General features: G+C 38.6%; 1 protein-coding gene across 2 annotated transcripts; it reads right to left on the bottom strand.

The window, feature by feature from the left end:
• Positions 1–4,010: 4,010 nt before the first annotated feature.
• Positions 4,011–20,727, bottom strand: sgk2a (serum/glucocorticoid regulated kinase 2a). 2 transcript variants are annotated; one of them, XM_022202478.2, is made up of 14 exons: positions 20,581–20,727; positions 17,418–17,487; positions 17,198–17,259; positions 15,069–15,130; positions 14,862–14,919; positions 13,447–13,530; positions 11,909–12,040; positions 10,685–10,797; positions 10,552–10,588; positions 10,365–10,451; positions 10,086–10,181; positions 8,657–8,812; positions 8,261–8,350; positions 4,011–6,694 (listed from the first exon to the last, which is right to left on the bottom strand). In XM_022202478.2, exons 3-14 carry the CDS (start codon positions 17,210–17,212, stop codon positions 6,539–6,541), a joined length of 1,086 nt encoding a protein of 361 aa, XP_022058170.1. In that variant the 5' UTR covers positions 17,213–17,259; positions 17,418–17,487; positions 20,581–20,727; the 3' UTR covers positions 4,011–6,538. The 2 variants fall into 2 exon arrangements, with proteins under 2 accessions (XP_022058170.1, XP_022058171.1); XM_022202479.2 differs by having other exon boundaries at positions 17,426–17,487.
• Between the last annotated feature and the right edge of the window lie 319 nt (positions 20,728–21,046).

Below are 21,046 nucleotides of genomic sequence, written 5' to 3'. Positions count from 1 at the left end.
CTACTACCCATGATCTAACCAGCTCTCTACATCATCCTGTGTATTACACAGCTGCTTACCAGTGAAATAACTAATCTGAGACAATTTTTTGTTTAAAATTCGATGTTATGAATCTAGCGTTCCTAGCAACAGCCTGTTACAAAGAAAAAAAACAGATTTACTGCAGTATTAGATCTATCAGGTGCTGTATTCTAACCCACCAATTGGTGGGTTAGAATACAGCACCTGATAGATCTAATAATAGCCCTGATTTATGATGGAATTATTTTTTTTGTAGACAATTCTTTATCTCTGGCTACTTTTCTCACATGTTTAAGCTTTCCCAAAGAACGTGATTTATACACGTGATATAATAGTAGTAGTAATAATAACAGTAATAATAATAATAACGATTAAAAATAATAGTAATAATAGCAGTAATAATAGTAATAATAATAATAATTGATATAATATTAATAGTAGAAATAATAATAATAACAATAATGATAATAATAATGATAATTATTCACAGTAGAAATAATAGCAGTATCTATCTATCTATCTGTCTATCTATCTATCTATCTATCTGTCTATCTATCTATCTATCTATCTATCTATCTATCTGTCTATCTATCTGTCTATCTATCTATCTATCTATCTGTCTATCTGTCCGTCTATCTGTCCGTCTATCTGTCCGTCTATCCGTCCATCTCTCCGTCCGTCTGTCTATCTATCTATCTATCTATCTATCTATCTATCTATCTATCTATCTATCTATCTATCTAGCATGTCTGGCGTTTGTTACAAGCAAACCCCGTCAAAATTGCTTGAGAATTGAGCGATTTATGACAGTTTTAATTGTATAAGCACATCATTCCCTATGGAAGTAATGCATTGTAGGAGCGAGTGACCCCGATCCAAGATGGCGGCCCTGCAGGCACATCGCTCGAGTGGGCAGTGTGCAGTCAACAAGCTTTGTTTTGCACCGGGTCTGCGCGCGCAGCTGCCTAATTCAGTATGCATACCTCAGGTTGTATTTCTCGTTTTGACCACAGAGAAGGGCAGTTGTACAGAAATGCACACAGTGAGCCGCTGATGACTCTTTATCTCCACTTTCTTTCCTCAGGTAAACAGGTTTGACTGTTGGTTAATGATTTACTTGCTACTCTGACCTGGAGAATAAAACCTGGAGAATTTAAATTAATAAGTTTCAGCTGGATAACGTGTTGAGCGTTTACAGTGTTTTGTTTAGTTTAATTAGAGAAATGGTGATACATAGTGTTGAGAAAGAGAAAAAAACAGGTAGTGGGGAAAAAAAGTTTTCAGATACCCTTAAAATTGTACACGATCTCAAATATTATCAAGAAATATTTGTGGAAAATTATTGTTTGTGTTTCAAAAGGTGTGGCTGCATTAGACAGACACAGAAAAATACTAATTATTCTGTTTATTGTTTACAACAAAACTATATTACCCAATACTCAAAGTTTCTTATTTTTATGGAACCAATCAATTTTAAGTTTTTAATGGATTTTTTTAGAATTTATTTAATATTGTAGCTGTGATTGTACTAAAAGAAATTACTCTTGAAGACCTGAGAGGGATTCTTAATGCAATATACATGTAAACATGTGGAGTGTCCAAAAACCTGTTTCCACCACCGTAGAACCAAGATAAGGAAGAAAAGCAGACAATATTATCTTTTAAAAACTCTGTTTCATATTAAATCTTTTCCAGGAATGACCTCTTTTGCTCTTTTCATTGATCACTATTATCTCTGCTTTACCTGTGCTTTTTCTTGGTTTGTTTATTATGCAGTTTGTTTATTATATATTTTATGATCTTTTATTTCTTGGAAACCACTTTGTTGTGTGGCTACATGAACATTGTTATGATTACTATCTGGATTTTATCACGTAGTTTTTAAAAGATACAACATGACAGATACAAAACAGAAAAACCACGAAAAAACATTGTTTTACCTTTGTACAGATGGTATCAATCTTTTGTCACATCATCTGTCAGACTATCAGTACAACACAGACACTATAAGTGGGACATTTTTGCATAATCCACTTCAACATCCTAACATTAAGAACTACATTTTAAATGCCAAAATGATGACATTTGAAGGCTTTGATATTGTGGATAATGTCACAGTCTGAACCTTTTTAAATATGCTGTGGTAAGTCTGGTTGTTATTGATGAATCTCAGACTGATCACAGATGACATGCGTGATGTGTGCAGAGATCAAATCAGAGAAGTCCGTCCGCTTTGGTGCCAAAAGGACTTTGAGCGATTGTTTTCCTGCCCTTTAGCCACACATGTTGCATAATATTTTCTGTCAGATCTGTGCACATTTTACTTGAGCGTAACTTTGTTTTTAACTCAATATATCAAGAATTAATATTTAGTCATGCAGAAATACAGTTTACTGGATATGAGAGATGTGTGCTTTTAGATTAGCATTTTAAATGTAAAATGATGCGGCACTGATTCCAAACAAAACAAAAACACCAATAAATGTGACTTCTGCTCCAGTGCCAATAAAACACCACCGCTGTCTGCTTAGCGTGTTGTTTCCTCTGGATGAAGTAATCCTACGATGCTGGGAGAGTTTATGGATGAATGCAGCTTGTTGACAACGTGTGCATACCTCTTGTAATCCTTACTTTTAGTTTGTGCACTGTAGTAAGAATATTCAGTCCAGTTTGAAATAAAATAAGCTTTTCAGAAAACATCTAGAAATAAGTGTATATTGAGACAATGATTTAATAGTCTTAAAACCATTTAATTAGCAGTTGTGAATGCTGCTAAGACATTTTAGTGTTGTGTCACTTAAAGATATAAACTTTAAAAAGTGACATTTCCATTTTTGTCAATGTAATGTGTTTTATTTGTATTGTTTTAAATAGGAATGTTTGTTTTTTATGGACCAAGGACTACAGATGGAAATTAGCATGATGCTAAATCTGGTGCAGCCATCTTTTTAATGTAACTGCTCGCTGTCCTTTTTTACATAAACTGAATCTGAATCTGAATCCAAATCGAATAAACAAAAACAAGCTGGTTGAAATATTCCTCCTACGTGAACATATCTATTTTTTTTCTTTTATTTACTTTTTGCAAGAAAATAAAACTTTAAGGACCAAATTACAGGCGGCATTTTTGGAAGGTGTTTATGTTTTGTCTGAATTTAAACTGCAAAATGTACAAAAATACTACATGTAGGCCAAACTACCACATTAGTGGAGTAAATTGTATTTCCTGCTAAAATGCTGAGTTAAAGAATGAAGTAGTGGAAGTAATTACATCAAAACCTGAACACAGGAACTACACAGTATGCAATAAGTGAACCATACGTCTCAGTATATCACAGTAATTATGTTATGCTATTAAGTAAAAAGGAGGGAAAAATAGTGAAAATAAATTTGGGAGAATTTCCCTTCAAGTTTTCAGACACATCAATGACTGATTGTGGTGAACTGAATCTGTAACCAGTGAAAACAGCTGCTGTAGTGATCAGCTTTATCCTTCTTCCATCTACTGCTTCACATTTCATAAGCTGAGGCTAAAACCTAGCTGTTTTTTGTAGATTTATTGTATCATATATACTGTGTGTAATCTCAGATGAGCTGCAGTCATTTATAGACAGTGATCGACGTTAATCACCAACAACATTGCTTCTTTTGTGCACAAGTTTAATGATCCATCCAAAAGAACATGAAGATGTTTTGACAGCTGTTTGATTTATAAACAGGTTGTCTATGTACACACACACACACACACACACACACACACACACACACACACACACACACACACACACACACACACACACACACACACACACACACACGTATGCAGTACATGTGGATTCGTGCTACGGGTAGCGTCACTCCACTATGACGCTGCTGCTGCTGGCATCATGACTGAAAACGTCAGCCTCTCTATTTACAGCATCAGTCGGGTTAATAACAGCTAGTTAAAAGCAAATCGTGAACAAGGAGGGTCACAGTCAGAAAAAACACTGTATGTGGAACAAAAATGCCCCCGTTTGTAAGGTGGTAAATGGCAGGATGCTATGTTCAGAAATGAGAATACATTACAGTTTATTTAATACCAGGTGTACAAACAAAAGATTATATAAATGAGATGATTAAAAATGGAACGCAAGGAGACATCTGATGAACATCTTTAAACTGCATTACCCATACTTCATTTCCTGGCAGAGAGGCAGATACCACTGATATAATCCTACTGCATATTTACAGACATTAAATACAGTATTTTCATAATGACATGAACTCATTAAACCAGTGAACAAAAACACTAGCTACAGTAATGAACAAAAGCTTCCATACTCTTGCAAAGACCTTATGGATCACGTCAGTCTTGAGTTTGCAGTGATTCCTACAATGCTGAATTTCATATGATGGAATCATTGAAACACGTGTCGTTGTCACAAAGAACAAAATGCATCATGGTTCTTTTCATAGGTTCTACGCTTCTTCTGGAAATATGGCAAAATCTGTTGGGTCAAAAATATACTTGCAGCTTCTTTAAACATCACTTTTGGTGATGTAGAAAACTGTGTTATTAAGGTTTATATCCTCTTATCTTCTCAAGAGTCATTATGATCGACTACAGCTGGTGACTCCTCCGAGCCATTATGAATCCCCTCATTAGACTCAAACACTACAGTGGGGAAGTCTGAGGAGCTCAGCAAAGCAAGTCAGGAGCCTCTCCAGGAACCTTTTCAATGCAGCTACAGATCCCAAAATCATCTGTGCAAGCAATCGTATACAGTACATGGTGTAGCTGTCTTACTGCCATGAAAAGGAAAAAAACACAAACTGTCACCTGCTGTTGAGAGAAATTAGGTCAGAATGGTGAAGAATCATCAAAAAGCAGGTCTGAATGAGTGATAAGCTGCTGGATCCACAGGGTTTTACATCAACATGAGCTGAGAGGATCCATGAAGCAGGAAGTTCTTCCTCTAGAAGCAGAACCTTAAGGCTCAACCAAGTCTGCTGCTGATCACATGGACAAAGAAAAGACCTTCTGGAGGAAAGTTCTGTGGTCAGATGAAACAAAAATTGAGCTATTTGGCCACTATGAGCAGACAGTTTGGAGGAGAGAAGGTAAAGCCTTCAACCGTAAGAACACCAAACCTACCGTCAGGCATGGTGGTGGCAGTATCATGCTCTGTGGAACTGGAGCTCTACAGAAATTAAATGAGTTAATGAAGACCAAGGATTACCTCCACATTCTCCAGGAAAATCATCAGCCGGTTGGATCTGTGTTTCTACAAGACAATGATCCCAAACACACATTAAAGTGGTAAAAACAAACTGTTAAATCAGGATAGAATGAAGGTTTTAGGACCTGCAGATTGATACGGGTTTTAATGATTCCATGAGTCACTGGAAACTCAAGACTATCATGATAGATGCGGTCAGGCTAAAAACATCTAGAAAACTTTTTCTCAGCCACAATACAGAAAACAATAATCCACATAATAAACAACTTTAATAAGCACACTTTAAAAAACTGCTACATGGAGCTTTTCTGCATTATGAGCAAATTATTTCAGACACATTAACAAACCAGCCACAGTTATGATGACTTCAGCCGCTGCTTACACGAGCCAGGTTACTCACAGTTCAGTATTACCGTTAATATATATTCCTTTATAGAATTTTTCTCCTCAGTTGGGATTTTCTTTTGCTTTTAGCAAAGAAAAACACACTGGAAGTTGCTTCCATCCATTTGTAATAAAAGATACAGTTTTCTTCGGTGACAAAAGTAAATGTCACTTGATGTGTCTAAAATCTGCAGTTACAAAGGAGTGTCTGGGAGGTGGGTGCTGACAGGAATCTGTCCTGATGAGATCTGACCCTGCAGAACGGTGTAAATAACAGCGGTCATCAGCACCAGTCATCGTCAGCAGTGGACTGTCTCTAACATGTGATACAGATGTGATAAAAACATGTGCAGATGTTATAAAGCAAACACTGCAGCGTTAAAGCACTGGAACTTTTAACAGAGTACATCCTAAGTCTGGTGTCATTTCCTGGTTCAAATCACTGGCTGTCCCACACATTATGATATTTGTGTTAATATAAGAATCATGTTGATCCAGATCTATAAAAATGGGATCGGTCAAACAGAAAATACAAAGTATAGATGGATACCAAGACAATGTCGTGTTTTTCTTTCTCTTTAGACAGACACAATATAATAAAGTCTGTACATAAAAGAACAAAGTCAAACACATGTTTTACTTCAATCCAGCCACATTTGTTCTACAAAGTAATAAAGATTATTACATCTTAAAGATGTCGATCCCTGTTAAATCTCTAAAAACAAACCTGTGACTTCCAGGCAAGAACCTTTACATATTTCAGCCGTAACGTCTCCATAAACTTCTTCTATTAACATTTGGAAAATCCCTGCAGAGACCATGTGGGATTCCTGATGAGAGCAGCTCCTAACTAAGCAGAGTTATGATCCCTTCAGGCTAACAGCTATTTCTATGATCTGAATCTTTGTGTCTCACAGAAAACTGTCCTCGGTGGCGACAAAGGAGAAGCCGTTGAAGGTGTTGTTGGAGCTGGTACCGGCGTTGAACTCTGGGGTCCGACTCACCGAGCTGGGAACCATTTCTCTGGTGAACTCTGGGTCGATGTGCTGAGTGTCAGCCGGACCTTTCTGGAAGGTGAAACAACTGTAAGTGTCGATGTAAAATAATAATAATAATGATGTGTGTTATGCAGAACGCCAACCCCCCTACAACCCTAATGAGGGTTAAGTGGTGTCTAGATAATGGATGGATGATGGATGATGTATAATTCATGCCAAGGTGTACGAAATATGGAAGTACCAGTCCACGATGCACAAGTACATGCATCTGAAGTTGTGGAAAAAATGATCAGACCTCCTTGTTTTCTTCAGTTTCTTGTTCATTTTAATACCTGGTACTACCAGAGGTCCATTTGTTTGGATACATATAATGATAACAACAGAAATATCTCATAAAAGTTTAATTTCAGAGCTGATAGACATTTTCCATGGAATCCCTTCAGTTCTTCCATCAGTAGCTATGGCATTGTTCTGCCAGAAACAGCTTTTAGGATTCCATGTTTTCTGTCTGTTTTAGTCCCATGATCCACCAGGAGTTACTGATCCAGAACCATTGTTCCTGATGTCTCTTCATGCTCTCCACCAGCTTCTGATCACAGCAGTTCATTCCTGTTGCACTCATTCTAACTAATCTGCTTGTTTTTGGGCTTGTGGTTCTCCGTTTAGCGTGTGATGATTTTCCACAGGTTTTCAGTTGGATTTAGATCTGGTGATTGAGCAGCCAAGACATGGTTCCAGTGTTCTGGTTCTCCATCCAGGCTTTAACTGACCTGTTGGAAAATCCAGTCATTGGAGGCAGGAAAGAGTGTTCCATCTGATGGAAGAAGACTGTTTTCTAGAGTAGCCCCAAACATGACCTGGTTCATTGTCGCTGTTCCACCCAGACTGAAACTACCCCAGATGGTCACTGATCCACCCCCATGTTTTACTGTAGGGGCAGACAGTCTGGTTTGGAGCTTCTCCAGGCTTCCTCCTAACCAGTAAGTTGTCTGGAGTGGACATCAACTGAAAACTGGATTCATCCCTGAAGAGAACCTTAGCCCAATCATCAACAGTCCAATCCTTGTGATCCCAGCAAAGAGTAACCGGCTTTCCTCTGCCTTTCCTTGATGAAGGGCTTCTTCCTGCCCTGTGGGACTTCAGACCAGCTTCAACAAGTCACTTTCCAACTGTCCTTGTCCAACAAGTCCCATTTCTCCACAGTGTCCACTCATTTTTAAGGTCTCTGGAGGTCTGAGGATGATTCCTGACAGGAACGGATGAATGACGGTCATCTGGTGGAAGAAAGACGTTTCCTGACCAGCTAGCAGTTTGGTAGAACCATGCTGGGTTTGGTTTTTCTTGGTGGAATGAACGGCTGTCTTGGAGATCTTCAGTTTTTTCTCTACCTGTCTCTCTCTCATGATGGCTGCCTTCTTCAAAATGAATTTCCATCTTCAAAATGAATATAAAACATCAAAGGGATTTACTGGCATTAAATTATGAGTAAATAATAATTAAAGAGAGGAAAAAGAGGTTTAAGAAAAGTTTTGAGGAGGACTTTTGTTGGCTGGTCCCGCTGCAAAATGTGATTCATGTGGAAAAGTAAATGATTGTTGAAGAGGTTTAATGAGTAAAAAGTCGGAAACAACTCACCACGTTGGGGTTGTAAGGAGGAGTGATCCTCTTGTGATAAAGGTCGTCCCAGTTGATCAGAGAGAAAAAAGTGTGGTTCTTTATTTCTAACTGTAAATGAAAGACAGAAAAGTCACATGCGTCTGTCTGTGGAGTTATATTTTCCATTCTTCCTATAAAGGACTGACACCTTTAGCTAATAGAAATTAATACAGTATTATACAAAAATGGCTATAGGAAAGGAAGCTTAATTTTTGTTTTCTGGTCACTTTTATAGAAGTACCCCAGTCCAAAATCCCTCAATAATCTTCTATTCCTGTTGTTCCCGATGTTTAAGTCCTTCTCTAAGATGAGGCTTACTCCTCGTCTGGGAAACCAACTGTCTGGACGTGCAGCAACAGTGGAAAGAACACTCACAAAGTCAGCGATGGCCCCGAGGCGTCTGTGCTGGTCTTTTTGGAGAAGACCGACCAGCAGAGAGCAGACGGCCTCAGACTTCCCCGGAGGCAGCGGCAGCGACTTGTGGAGGATCCCATCGTACATTTCTGCAACGTCTCGGCTGTAGAACGGAGGCTGGAGTGGAGGAGGGAGTAGAAATATCATCAGACTGGAATTAAGCTACGCAATTTAGCATCTACACTACCAGACAAAAGTCTGGACACACTATAGATGGATGGATGGATGGATGGATGGATGGATGGATAGATGGACAGATAGACGGACGGACGGACGGATGATGGATGGATCCAATGACTGGATATCATGGATGGATAGATGGATCCAATGACTGGATATCACTAAAATATCAACTAAATACCGTCTGAATTTAACACCAACCACCTTCTAATGAGCTAAACAATAATAAAATGAGCTGATTCACAAATAGTTTGGATTGTGTTCTTTTATTAAGTTGAGATAATCATGACAGATATTTATTTTTTGGCAATATATCAAATTTTACACAGAAAATAACAAATTAAATCAATTTCCACTAAGTGACCCATAACAGAAACACCTCTCCAGGAAGTGTGTTAATTCATAAATTCTTTAATTCATACATGTTAATTCCTTTGTGGCCGTTTTTAGTCTGTTTGTGGTAATTTTAGGTGTTTTTGTGATCGTTTTGCATTTTTTGTGCTTATTTTGTGTGTCTCTGGTCATTTTGTGTCTTTATATGATAATTATCTGTCTCACTGACTCATTTTGTGTTTTTCTGTGGTCATTTTGTGACATTTATTGTCATTTTGTGTGTTTTTGTGGCCATGTTGTATCTTTTTGAGGTTGTTTTGTGCATTTTTGTGGTCTTTTGCGCCCCTTTATGTCCGTTTCAGTCTCTGTGGTAATTTTAGGTGTTGTATTATCATTTTGTGAGTCTTTGTGGTCAATTTACAACTTTTTGTAGTTATTTTGTGTGTCTCTCATCATTTTGTGTCTTTATATGATAATTATCTGTCTCACTAAGTCATTTTGTGTCTCTGTGTGGTCATTTTGTGTCATTTTGAGCCTTTTTTTGTTATTTTGTGTCTCTGTGTGGTCATTTCTGGTCATTATCAGTCTTTTTGTATATAATATTTTATATAAAGTAGTGTGCGAGTCAAGTGTGGATTAATCAACAGGTTTACTACAATATCTTTAGAAACAACTTTACATTTAAGTTTTATTTAATTGTTTATGTAATATTTCTCTAAAATGCCATGTGGTCTTTGGTTATAGGCGGCCATGTTGGTTTTAGGCCTGAAAACAGCAGAAATGTCGACTATGATACAAAAAGTCCCACAGTTACATATTGACCTGAAAATTTCCCAAAAAGTGAAAGATGTTTAGTAACAGAGACCACCAGACGTACCAGACTGTAGATCATCTCGTACAGAACGGCTCCCAGACACCACCAGTCCACCGTTCTGTCGTACGGTTCCTTACGGAGAACCTCTGGGGCTAAATACTGCAGACAGAACGACAGACGACTCTGTGAAGCAGCTGAAAATCAACCGTCTACAGCTGGCTTTAAGAATCTCCAATCTGTTGTCACTGTTGGACTCATTCTGTAGTTAATTTTCATGAGAGTTTTTTGCGCTGCTTTTTAATTTACCTTCTCTCTGTGAATCTTCATGTGTTTCTGACTCACCTCTGGAGTTCCACAGAAAGTGGAGGTGGTTCCTTCTGGTTCTACACCTTCTTTACACAACCCGAAGTCTGTCAGCACCACATGACCCTGGAAGCCACAAGCACACGTCTCAGGTCAGATACAACACACGCATTAAGGAGTTTATCATTTAGAAATACTGAAGCAGACTGTGCGGATCCTGACTTACCTGAGAGTCTAAAAGAATATTCTCTGGCTTCAGATCTCTGCAGTGAAAAAGAAGAAATCAGATCATCAGCATAGAAAGTAAAAGTGGATTGTTTGGTCTTGTGTTTTCATAAATATGTCAGCGTCCGTCTGACCTGTAAACGATGTTGAGAGAATGAAGGTAGCCGATGGCGCTCGCTACTTCAGCGGTGTAGAACCTCGCTCTGGGCTCTGAGAAGCACCGTTCCCTCTGCAGGTGGAAAAACAGCTGAAGGACAGAAAGAGAAAGAAAAGGCAGGAAGAAGGATGGAGGAGTTTGAGGGAGAAATTAAAATAGTGGTTTAAAAATGAGTTTGAGCACTCCGAATCCCAAGAATCTCAAAATTAAAACATTTGCTCCAACCAAACAAAAAAACAAAAAAAATCAGTGCAACCATGAAGCCATTAGACACTCATTCAAAAATCAGGCACTTTTCAGCTGAACTGCAGGCAATGTTTAAACTTAAACATGTGAATAGATCATATATATTGTGTCTAAAGTCACAATTTATTTCCTAGTATTGGCAACACGTGTGGAAAAATATTGTACATATTAGGGATGTCCGATATTTGGCTTTTTTGCCAATCACCGATATCAACCAATACCGATATCTGTTTTTTATTAAACTAATTTGAGGTAACATCTCATATCTCCGGTGGTGGAATTAACACATCAGGCCTCATTTTATTGTGATGCCTCTTTGGATGCATTCTCAGATGAATCAAAGCTTTCAGATGGAAAATAAGAAAACTACTTCAACTGAAGTTATGGAAAAAAATGCCATATTTATGTTTTTTTAACTGTCTCAAACAACAGTTCACACTCTTCCTCCCTCTGTGACTCTGTTACATAAATCCAGGCATTATTTTATTGGTTTTCATGATAGGCAAAAAAGAACGATAACGATATTGACCGATATTACATTTTTATGCCGATATCAGGTCGATATTATTGGACTTCTAATGAGACTTGCAGAATAAAGTGACTTTGATGAAATATCACAATTTTATTCTCAGATTTGATTACATTTCCAGATCAGATGAGTAGTTCAAGGACCTTCATTCATTCTTTCGATTTTTACAGTTTAAGGTTTTTGAAAACAAATAGGGTCATTTTTATTATCATTATTATTATTTAAAGATAAAATGCAATTCAAACTCTGTGGTGCATTTTGGGGTTGAGAAGGTTAAGAGATGACTTTCCACTTATAATGCCAAAATATTAGCTTGTTTTCTAGAAAACAGTGACTTTCCTTCCTGTTTTGAGTACATTTTTGTCCGAGTTCAATTAAGTTTGAATCTGAAAATAAGGTTATTTCTGAACTAATCAGAGCTCCTACCTCTCCTCCGTTTACGTAGTCCAGGACGAAGTAGAGCTTGTCTGGTGTCTGAAAGGAGTAATGGAGTCCAACCAGGAAAGGATGCTTGAGACTCTTCAGCAGCACGTTTCTCTCCGCCATGATGTTCTTTTGCTGCAGAGAGAAAAGAGAAAAATACGATGGAAACACGGAGTTTCATTTAAAGTCTATTAGTTTGACAACTACTACACTTTAAATGAAATATTTTACTTGTTACTTTTAAAATGATGAATGTTTGTGCGAATATCGCGACTGAGTGCATCATTTTCCCAGAATATGTTTGAGCTTCGATCCAAATAAACTCTAAAAATCCATTAAAGAGGACAAGCATGGCTAAGTGGTTTTCAGTGAGGGAGTTTTAGTGTTTTCTGGATCTTTCACTGTTTAAGCTGTATTTATCTGTCTTTCCGGTTTCATTCATTCTGCATTTTATCTAACATCATCTGCAGAATCTAACAGCTTCTTATTTGTTACATCTCTTTAACTACACTTTAGTTGTGTTATTTATGTTTGTTTATGCATTTAAATCTTTTAATCAATTTGAATTATTTCATGTTATTTTCAGAGGAAGAGAAACGCCTTCATGAACAAAATTCAGTTTTTAAAAAATTAAGTAAAATATTCATTTAAACAATAATAATAATAATAATAATAAATAATAATATACTATGTCAAATGGCACAATATTGCAGAGATTTTACACTACACAAAAATTCATATTATAACTTAATTTCATTGCTAATTAACAGTTTTTGATCCATTATTCTTTTTCAAATTAAACAGGTCACCAGAGTTTTACATTTGAGAAAATAAATATGTGTTTATTCATTTAGGTAAAACTGAATCTTTCTCATTTTTGTATACAAACTAGAATAAATGAATGAAACTAAATTTCTGGAAAACATCAAGAAAATAAAAACAAAGACCAAAAACGACCAAATAAAAGGAGAGCGACGGTCACACCTGTACAGGTGAGAGGGAACAGCCAGGTGACAGGTGAGAGGAGGGGAAAGGTCACATTTATCTGTTCACTAGTCTGTGGAAGCTTCACGTTTTAATGTAGACTTCAGGAACAACCAGCAATGAAGCAGACACATCTTTTATATTTTAGATCGTACGGATGATTAAAGCAGGAGGAGTGAGTCTGATTGGACGTTGTCTTCGTGTTGTCAGGCTAAACTGACCCAGTTTGTTTTCCAAGTGGGTTAAAATCCGTCCTTTGTACAGAACAAGCTCCAGATGAGATAAGATTGAAGCTGTTTACTAATAACCCTCAGAGATGCTCACATATTCCCCCTTTATCGTCTTATCTGGTTGTAATTCAGGTCATAACGTGATAAAAGAACTTATTCACTCCCTCACACATCATACACTGATAAGTTTGCATCGGTACCTGCAATTTTTTGACAATATTCTGCTCTAGAATGAGGTTGCAGAGTCAAAAAAAAAATCCTTGTTTTTCCAGATTGAATGTAGACTACTGGAGCTTCGGTGTGCCTTGTGTGTCCAGCAGCTCCCACCTCTTTTCTCTTCAGGATGATCTTCTTCTGCAGCACTTTGACGGCGTAGAACTTGTTGTCAGCTTTGAGTTTGGCGAGCAGGACCTGCATGGAGGTTTCTTGTTAGTTTGGTAAACAGTCTGCAGCCAGCATCTTTTACACGCTGTGTTCAGGACATTCATTTAGAAGTACACACAACACAGAGATGTGATCTGTGGAAACAGGTGGTGCTGAGAAATCTGATACAAAGACAAGAAACTCTGATAGCATCCTGCAGGAAACAGAAACACTCAAGTTATGTTGATGTGGAAACATATCAGCACAGGAAACAATCATAGAGGTTTTTTTTAGTCTATTTTCTAGTTTAAAGCTGCTCTGTTGACGTTCAGGTAACTTTAAGAGGCCTCAGAGGACAGTAGGTTAATGATTCATGAAGCATTTTGAACTTCCAGATCACAGAGTGTCTACAAAGACACATTTAGTCATCAGGAACTGAACCAGAGAGGATTTTACTGTATGATCAAAACAATAAAATCTGACAAAACAAGACAGAAAACAAGTAAAACAAGACAAAATATTACAAAAACGAGACACAAAACGACAAAAACATGAGACAAATGATGAAAGTCAGACAAAAAAGACAAAAAACAACAAAAAATAAGACCAAATATTCCAAAAATGAGACCCAGAATGACAAAAGAACGATGAACGATCTAGTACTTTAGGATCAAAACGACAAGTCAGACAAAAAAAAAGAAAACAACAAAAACTAGACAAAATATTACAAAATCAAGACACAAAACAGCAAAAGATCAATGATTAACGATCAAAACTACAGAAAAAAGACAAAAAACAAGGCAAGATTTTACAAAAACGAGACAAAAGTGAGAAACAAAGCGACACACAAAATGACAAGTGACGCAAGTGAGACAAAAAGAAAACAAAAAATGACAAAAATGAAAAACAAAATGACAATAACAGGAGACAAACGACAAAAGTCAGACAAAAAACAACAAAAATTAGACAAAATATAAAAATGAGACACAAAATGACCACAAAACAAAGAACAATCCAGGATTTTACTTTATGATCCAAACAACTTGTCATGGTCTAGAAACGATTTTAAATTTATAGTTTTACTAATTTACAATCTGCATTAATATCTTCTCTGTAATTTTTACACTCTGAGGGCCGGATTGGACCCTCTGGAGGACCACTTTTGGACCACGGGCCTCATGTTGGACACCACTGACTTACAGACTCTTTTAATTCATGTGATCCTACATTAAAACCTGCAGCAAAGTTTGTCATTTGATCTCCTTCAATAAAACATTCACAAAAGAGTCTCTGTGGGTGAAAATGTGACCTGAAGGCGTCACAACCAGGAAACTATTGAGAGAAAATCAAACAGGATTCAGCAGGTTTGGGTGTGTTACCTTTCCAAACGTCCCTTTGCCAATGACAGCCAAGAAGTCAAAGTCAGTTGGTTTGGCACTGAAACAGACCAGTCATTTATTAAATGCTTTGTGTCGTTTAACAGACAGAATGACACAACAACCAGAGAAGAGCTTTATTTAGCAGCACACAAACGGTGGAAAAGGCAAAGTAATACTGTAAATCTATATAGCAGTAATAGTACTGACTGTGGGTTGGCTGAGGGTCCCAGGTTCACGTCGTTGTGAGTGGAGGAGGACGCTGACCGCAGCTGGAAAACAGAAAAACACTTCAGCAACTGAAAGAAACAACTCAGGTAATGCATGACTTACTGGAGTTTAAAGACACTTTCATCCAAAACCAGAAACACAATGAGTTTAAAGTCCCAATGTTCCTGATATTATCAGTTTTATTTCATTTTTGAAACACATGAATCATAAGAAAGAGGTGAAAATCATCTAGTAAGAAGAAGGACTGACACAAGTTACTCCTCCTTAAATAGGGGAAGCAACTAAATATCAGTTTGTCATTTTCAAATCGTCATATTTTTAGGGTGAATCTCATCAGAGGAGCTCTGTCGCCTCACAGCTAGAAGATCCCCAGTTCATGTCCCAGTCTTCCTGGGATCTTCCTGCATGGAGTCTCCATGTTCTCCTGTACATGTGTGGCTTTTCTCCAGGTTCTCCAGCTTCCTCCCACAGGCCACAAACATGCTGAGGTTCTGAACTGTCTGTAGGTGTGAATGTTTGTCTCTATGTGTAGCCCTGTGATGGACTGCTACCTGTCCAGGTGTTCCCTGCCTTCACCCTCAGTCAGCTGGATAGACTAAAGCCCCCCATGACCCTGATGAGGAGTAAACTGTGTATAGATGGATAGGTGGATGGATGGATGGACGGACAGGTGGATGGATGGATGGATGGATGGATGGACGGATGGATGGACGGATGGACGGATGGACGGATGGATGGACGGATGGACGGATAGATGGACGGATGGACGGATAGATGGACGGATGGACGGATAGATGGAAGGATGGACGGGCAGATGAATGAATGGATGGATGGATGGATGGATGGATGGATGGATGGATGGATGGATGGATGGATGGATGGATGGATGGATGGATGGACGGACAGACGGGCAGATGGATGGATAGATGGATGGATGGATGGACGGACGGGCAGACAAATGGATGGATGGATGGATGGATGGATGGACAGACGGGCAGATGGATGGATGGATGATGGATGGATGGATGGATGGATGAATAGATGGATGGATGGATGGATGGATGGATGGATGGATGGATGAATAGATGGATGGATGGATGGATGGATGAATAGATGGATGGATGGATGGATGGAAGGATGGACGGGCAGATGAATGAATGGATGGATGGATGGATGGATAGATGGATGGATGGATGAATAGATGGATGGATGGATGGATGGATGGATGGATGAATAGATGGATGGATGGATGGATGGAAGGATGGACGGGCAGATGAATGAATGGATGGATGGATGGATAGGTGGATGGATGGATGGATGGACAGATGGGCGGATGGATGGATAGATGGACGGATGGATGGATAGATGGATGGATGGATGGATGGAAGGATGGACGGGCAGATGAATGAATGGATGGATGGATGGATGGATGGATGGATGGACGGACAGACGGGCAGATGGATGGATAGATGGATGGATGGATGGACGGACGGGCAGAGAAATGGATGGATGGATGGATGGATGGATGGATGGACAGACGGGCAGATGGATGGATGGATGATGGATGGATGGATGGATGGATGGATGAATAGATGGATGGATGGATGGATGGATGGATGAATAGATGGATGGATGGATGGATGGATGGATGGATCTACCAAACACCACCTTCTCCATAAACAGCAGCACAATCAATGCATTCATCGTTAAAGGATAAAATATGAGACTCTGAGTCCCATCGCCTCATGAGGAAACGTACAATATGAATACTGTAGAAATACTGTGTTTAAAAAGCATCTGATGAAAACATCCTGCTGTTGGAAATCACATTTTATTATTATCATTATTATGAACAATATACTCTTTTAAAAAAAAAAGATGGGGGGGTTAAATAGGAGGTTAAATTAAAGCAAACTGTGAATTAAAAAATTTACTAAATCATAAAATGCCCCATAAAGTGACAAAGCTAACAATAAAAATACACAGTGAAAGAGGAAATTAAATTTAAGTAATGTAATGAGTGCGGCAGTAAAAAGGGAAAACTGCAAAAACAACAAAGGTGTTATAAAGGAGAGCGTTACTGCAATTATCCATATAAATATACTCACATTACAGTGTGCCATGATGTTCTATTCCTACTGGAGACTCAGCATCAGGGTTGGACACACACCTGGAACAGGAAGCGAGAGGAAGAAGGTTTTAGGATTCAGTCACGTTTTCATCATATTTCTCCCGAAGAGCACCGACTCAGAGGAAACCGGCTGCTTAATGTCTTCCGTTGTTGTGTGTTCTTGTGTGTCCATGTGTGTGTTTGTGTTTCCAAATCACCTGCTGACCTCAGTCTGACAGCCTGAGGATCCAGAGAAGCTGGTAGTTCTGGTTTGTGAGGAACGAGATGCTGGAACAACAGACAGACAATAAGGGTCCATGTGGATAAACCGCATACTGTTCTCACATACATGTAAGCGTGTTTGTGTGTGTCTTTGCAGTACTCGTGTTTCGGGGGCATAAATTCTTCCAGAAAACATAAATCATGAAATTTTAGCATTAAGGAAGGACAGTTTATGGTTTTGGTTTCAGCAGGAAGTTACAGTGAGCCGATGGAACGTCCTCTGAAGTGATAGAAAGACAGTGGTGTGTGTGTGTGTGTGTGTGTGTCAGAGAACATGTTTACACAATAAATATTGTAGTGTCATTTTCATATCTGACAGAAAATACGGGATAAGCACAGTCTCCCACACATGCATACACGCAAATGAAACAAAAGCTCCTTTATGTGAGTTCAGGCCTTTTCCTCCACAGCTTCAGGCTTCTTATCTATTTATAGGCTTAAAGGCAAAGGACTTACTGACACTGACGTTATTTAGACTTCATTTTAAAAAGTTCAGAGATGTTTTGAGGCTTCCGGGTTGGGGGGAGTTGCTTCCCCAAGCAAAGGAGTTCAGATATCTCAGGCTCTTGCTCAGGATGATGGTAAAATGGAGCTAGAGATGGACAGGAGGATTGGTGCAGCGTCAGCAGTAATGTGGGCGTTGTACTGAACCATTGTGGTGATTTACCGTCCATCTATATTCCAATCCTCACCATCGCCTCTAAAGGAACCAGTGGAGGAGGTTTGGACATCTGGTTCAGATCCTCCAGGGAGACTTCCTTTGGAGGTTTTCCGAACACGTCTGCCTGGGAGGAGACCCCGGGGTAGAACCAGAACCTGCTGGAGGGATTATATATCTCATCTGGCCTGAGAACACCTCAGGATCCTCCAGGAAGAGCTGGAAAGTGTTGGTGGGAGGAGGAACGTCTGGAATGACCTGCTTCATCTGCTGCCTCCACGACTCAACCGGATGGATGGATGGATGGATGGATGGATGGATGGATGGATGGATGGATGGATGGATGGATGATGGATGGACAGACGGATTGTCGGACGTATGGCAGGAAATACAGATTTTATCCGGAATCTGCCTATTTACTGAAATACTAGAGCTTCAGCCAATCAGGTTGCAGTTTACATCCACATCTGTCCACAAATACAATACAGTGAAGAGTATAAAGTGTCTGAGTTTAAGAAAAATTAAGTTCCTTGTATTTGCTCACGTTTGGCCCATGAAGCTGCTTTTGCTAAAACAAAGTCGTAGCCGTGACAGCAGACGATGCTTCAAACATGGATTTTCTTTTAAAAAGCCACAGATTGAAAAACGTGGATGTTTTATCTTAATTTGATCAGATTACTGTAACATTGTCTCCACAGGTCTGACTGAAACGTCCATAAAACTCCTGCAGCTGATCCAGAACGCTGCTGCTAGAGTCCTCACCAACACTAAAGAAGTCCAAACATGAACCAAAGAACCAAACATGGAGAAGCAGCTTTCAGTTTTATGCTCCACACATCTGGATCAAACTTCCAGAAACCTGTAGGTCTGCTGAAACCCTCAGCTCCTTTAAATCAAGAATAAAGACTCATTTATTGACTGTTGCCTTTAATTGATGACCGTCTTAACACCAGAACTGCACTGGAACTTTTAAAGTGACTATATTTTAATCTCTCTTTTTATGAGTTTTAATTTCTTTGTTTTTACTGTAATAAAATTCCATGTTCATTTTATTGCTTAAATTATGTTTTTTCTATGCATGCTTTAAATGACTACCTTTTAAATCATCTTTGTTATTATTCTCTTTGCCATTGTAAAGCACTTTGAACGGTCTTATGCATGAACTGTGCTCTTTAAATAAATTTGCCGTGCCTTAATTTGGAGATTTTCCAACTGGAAGGAAACTCTGTGGTCACACCAGAACTCACCAGAGGAACGACATATCTTATCTGGCCTGGGAATTCCTTGGAATCACCCAAGATAACCTGGAAAACCTCGCTGGAGATGGACATGGAATGACACCATGAGCCAACCTTAGATAAACCTCTGACCCTTAACCACCACATTTTGTTCGGTTCACTGCTGAGTCCAAATGGATGTTTTTGCCACATTAAAGCAATGTTTGAGACATGGATGGACGGGTAACACAAATATAAGGATCAGGGCATGAAAAAGATCACTCATATTAATGAAATTATAAGATTAATGTAGAAGACTTAATGTCAAAAATGAAGACATTTTCTTCACTTTGAATTTCAGAGCACTGATGTTCTCCTCAGGGAACTCGTTAAAGTGTGCTGACGTGTCTCAGTCTCATGCAAAATTAACTCCTCACCTGCTTGGCCTAAAACATGTAGAATTTTACCATTTTACCAATCAGTACAATTATTAAACACCTTATTTGCACATTTAAATCTACCAAAAGAAAGCATCTGGTTTAAAAGCTGAATAAAGTGGCAGAAATTCTTTTTAAAAAGTGGATAAAATAAAAAGATGAGACCATTTCTCTTTTTTTGCATTTTGGATAAAACACTTGCAGGTGAAACATGAAATGCATTTTCTAAATTGGCAAAGAAAATACTTCATATGGACACAGGGAGAAGACGTGACAGGACTTTACAACATTTATGATAACCTGCTTTTAATCCTCCACAGGTACATAAAGCTTCGCTCCGTCTGTTCAAAGGTTTATTCCTCAGAGCAGACACACGACCAAAACACCCTCAGCTCTGAAAACCTGCACCGGTGCACCAAACTGATTAAAATCACCAACAAAACAGAATTAATCCTTTAAGTTTGGTACAAAAAATAGAACTAATCAAACATAAACTCATACAAAGCTCTCTTCTCTGAAATATTAGCATTTTTCTTAAAGAACAGGAGCATGGTAAGATGAATAAGAACAAGAAACACCAATAAAAGACCAACCAGTGAAGATTTAATACGGCCTGACCTCTGCAGACCCAGCAGTGATATCAGAGTATCATCAATACCCTGAAGGATCTCACATACCATGTCTGTGTTTACTCTAAATATTGTACCAGCTGTATTGTCTCCCACTAAATAAAATAACCTCTAAACAGAACAGACTCTATGCATGAGGAGCAGCTGAGGTTCCTCACCTGCAGAAGATGAGGAGATCAGAGTCGGTCTGTGGGCTTCAGGACACTGAGGAAACTCAACCAGAGATCTGTGAGGAGTCTGGAGCTGCTCTGAGGTCGCAGCGTCTTTACTCCAGACGTACTGAAGGAAGGTCGACTTCAACAGAGTGAATCATTGATGAAAAGTTGAAAGGAGGCGGGGCAGACTGTGGGTGTGTTCATGTGGAAAAGGGAAAGTGCTGCTTGTCCAGACTTTCCTCTTTGCTTTCAAAATAAGAGATAATAGATCATAATCTGTGCAATATTAATGCTTATGTCAGTATTTCCACTCATGAAAGAATCTGTAACACCACTGGCATGTGTATGACTGTGTTTACTGAATCAGGAATTATGTATATCTTGGTTTATTTTGGTTTATTTTTATTTTAGTAGTACATTTGCTAAATGTTTGCACTACCTTTGCTGCTGTAACCTTGCAAATATTAGA

The sequence above is a fragment of the Acanthochromis polyacanthus genome, chromosome 6 (genome assembly GCF_021347895.1).
Source record: "Acanthochromis polyacanthus isolate Apoly-LR-REF ecotype Palm Island chromosome 6, KAUST_Apoly_ChrSc, whole genome shotgun sequence".
In the NCBI taxonomy this organism is placed as follows: domain Eukaryota; kingdom Metazoa; phylum Chordata; class Actinopteri; family Pomacentridae; genus Acanthochromis; species Acanthochromis polyacanthus.
This window is presented reverse-complemented; position numbering and strand designations above follow the sequence as displayed.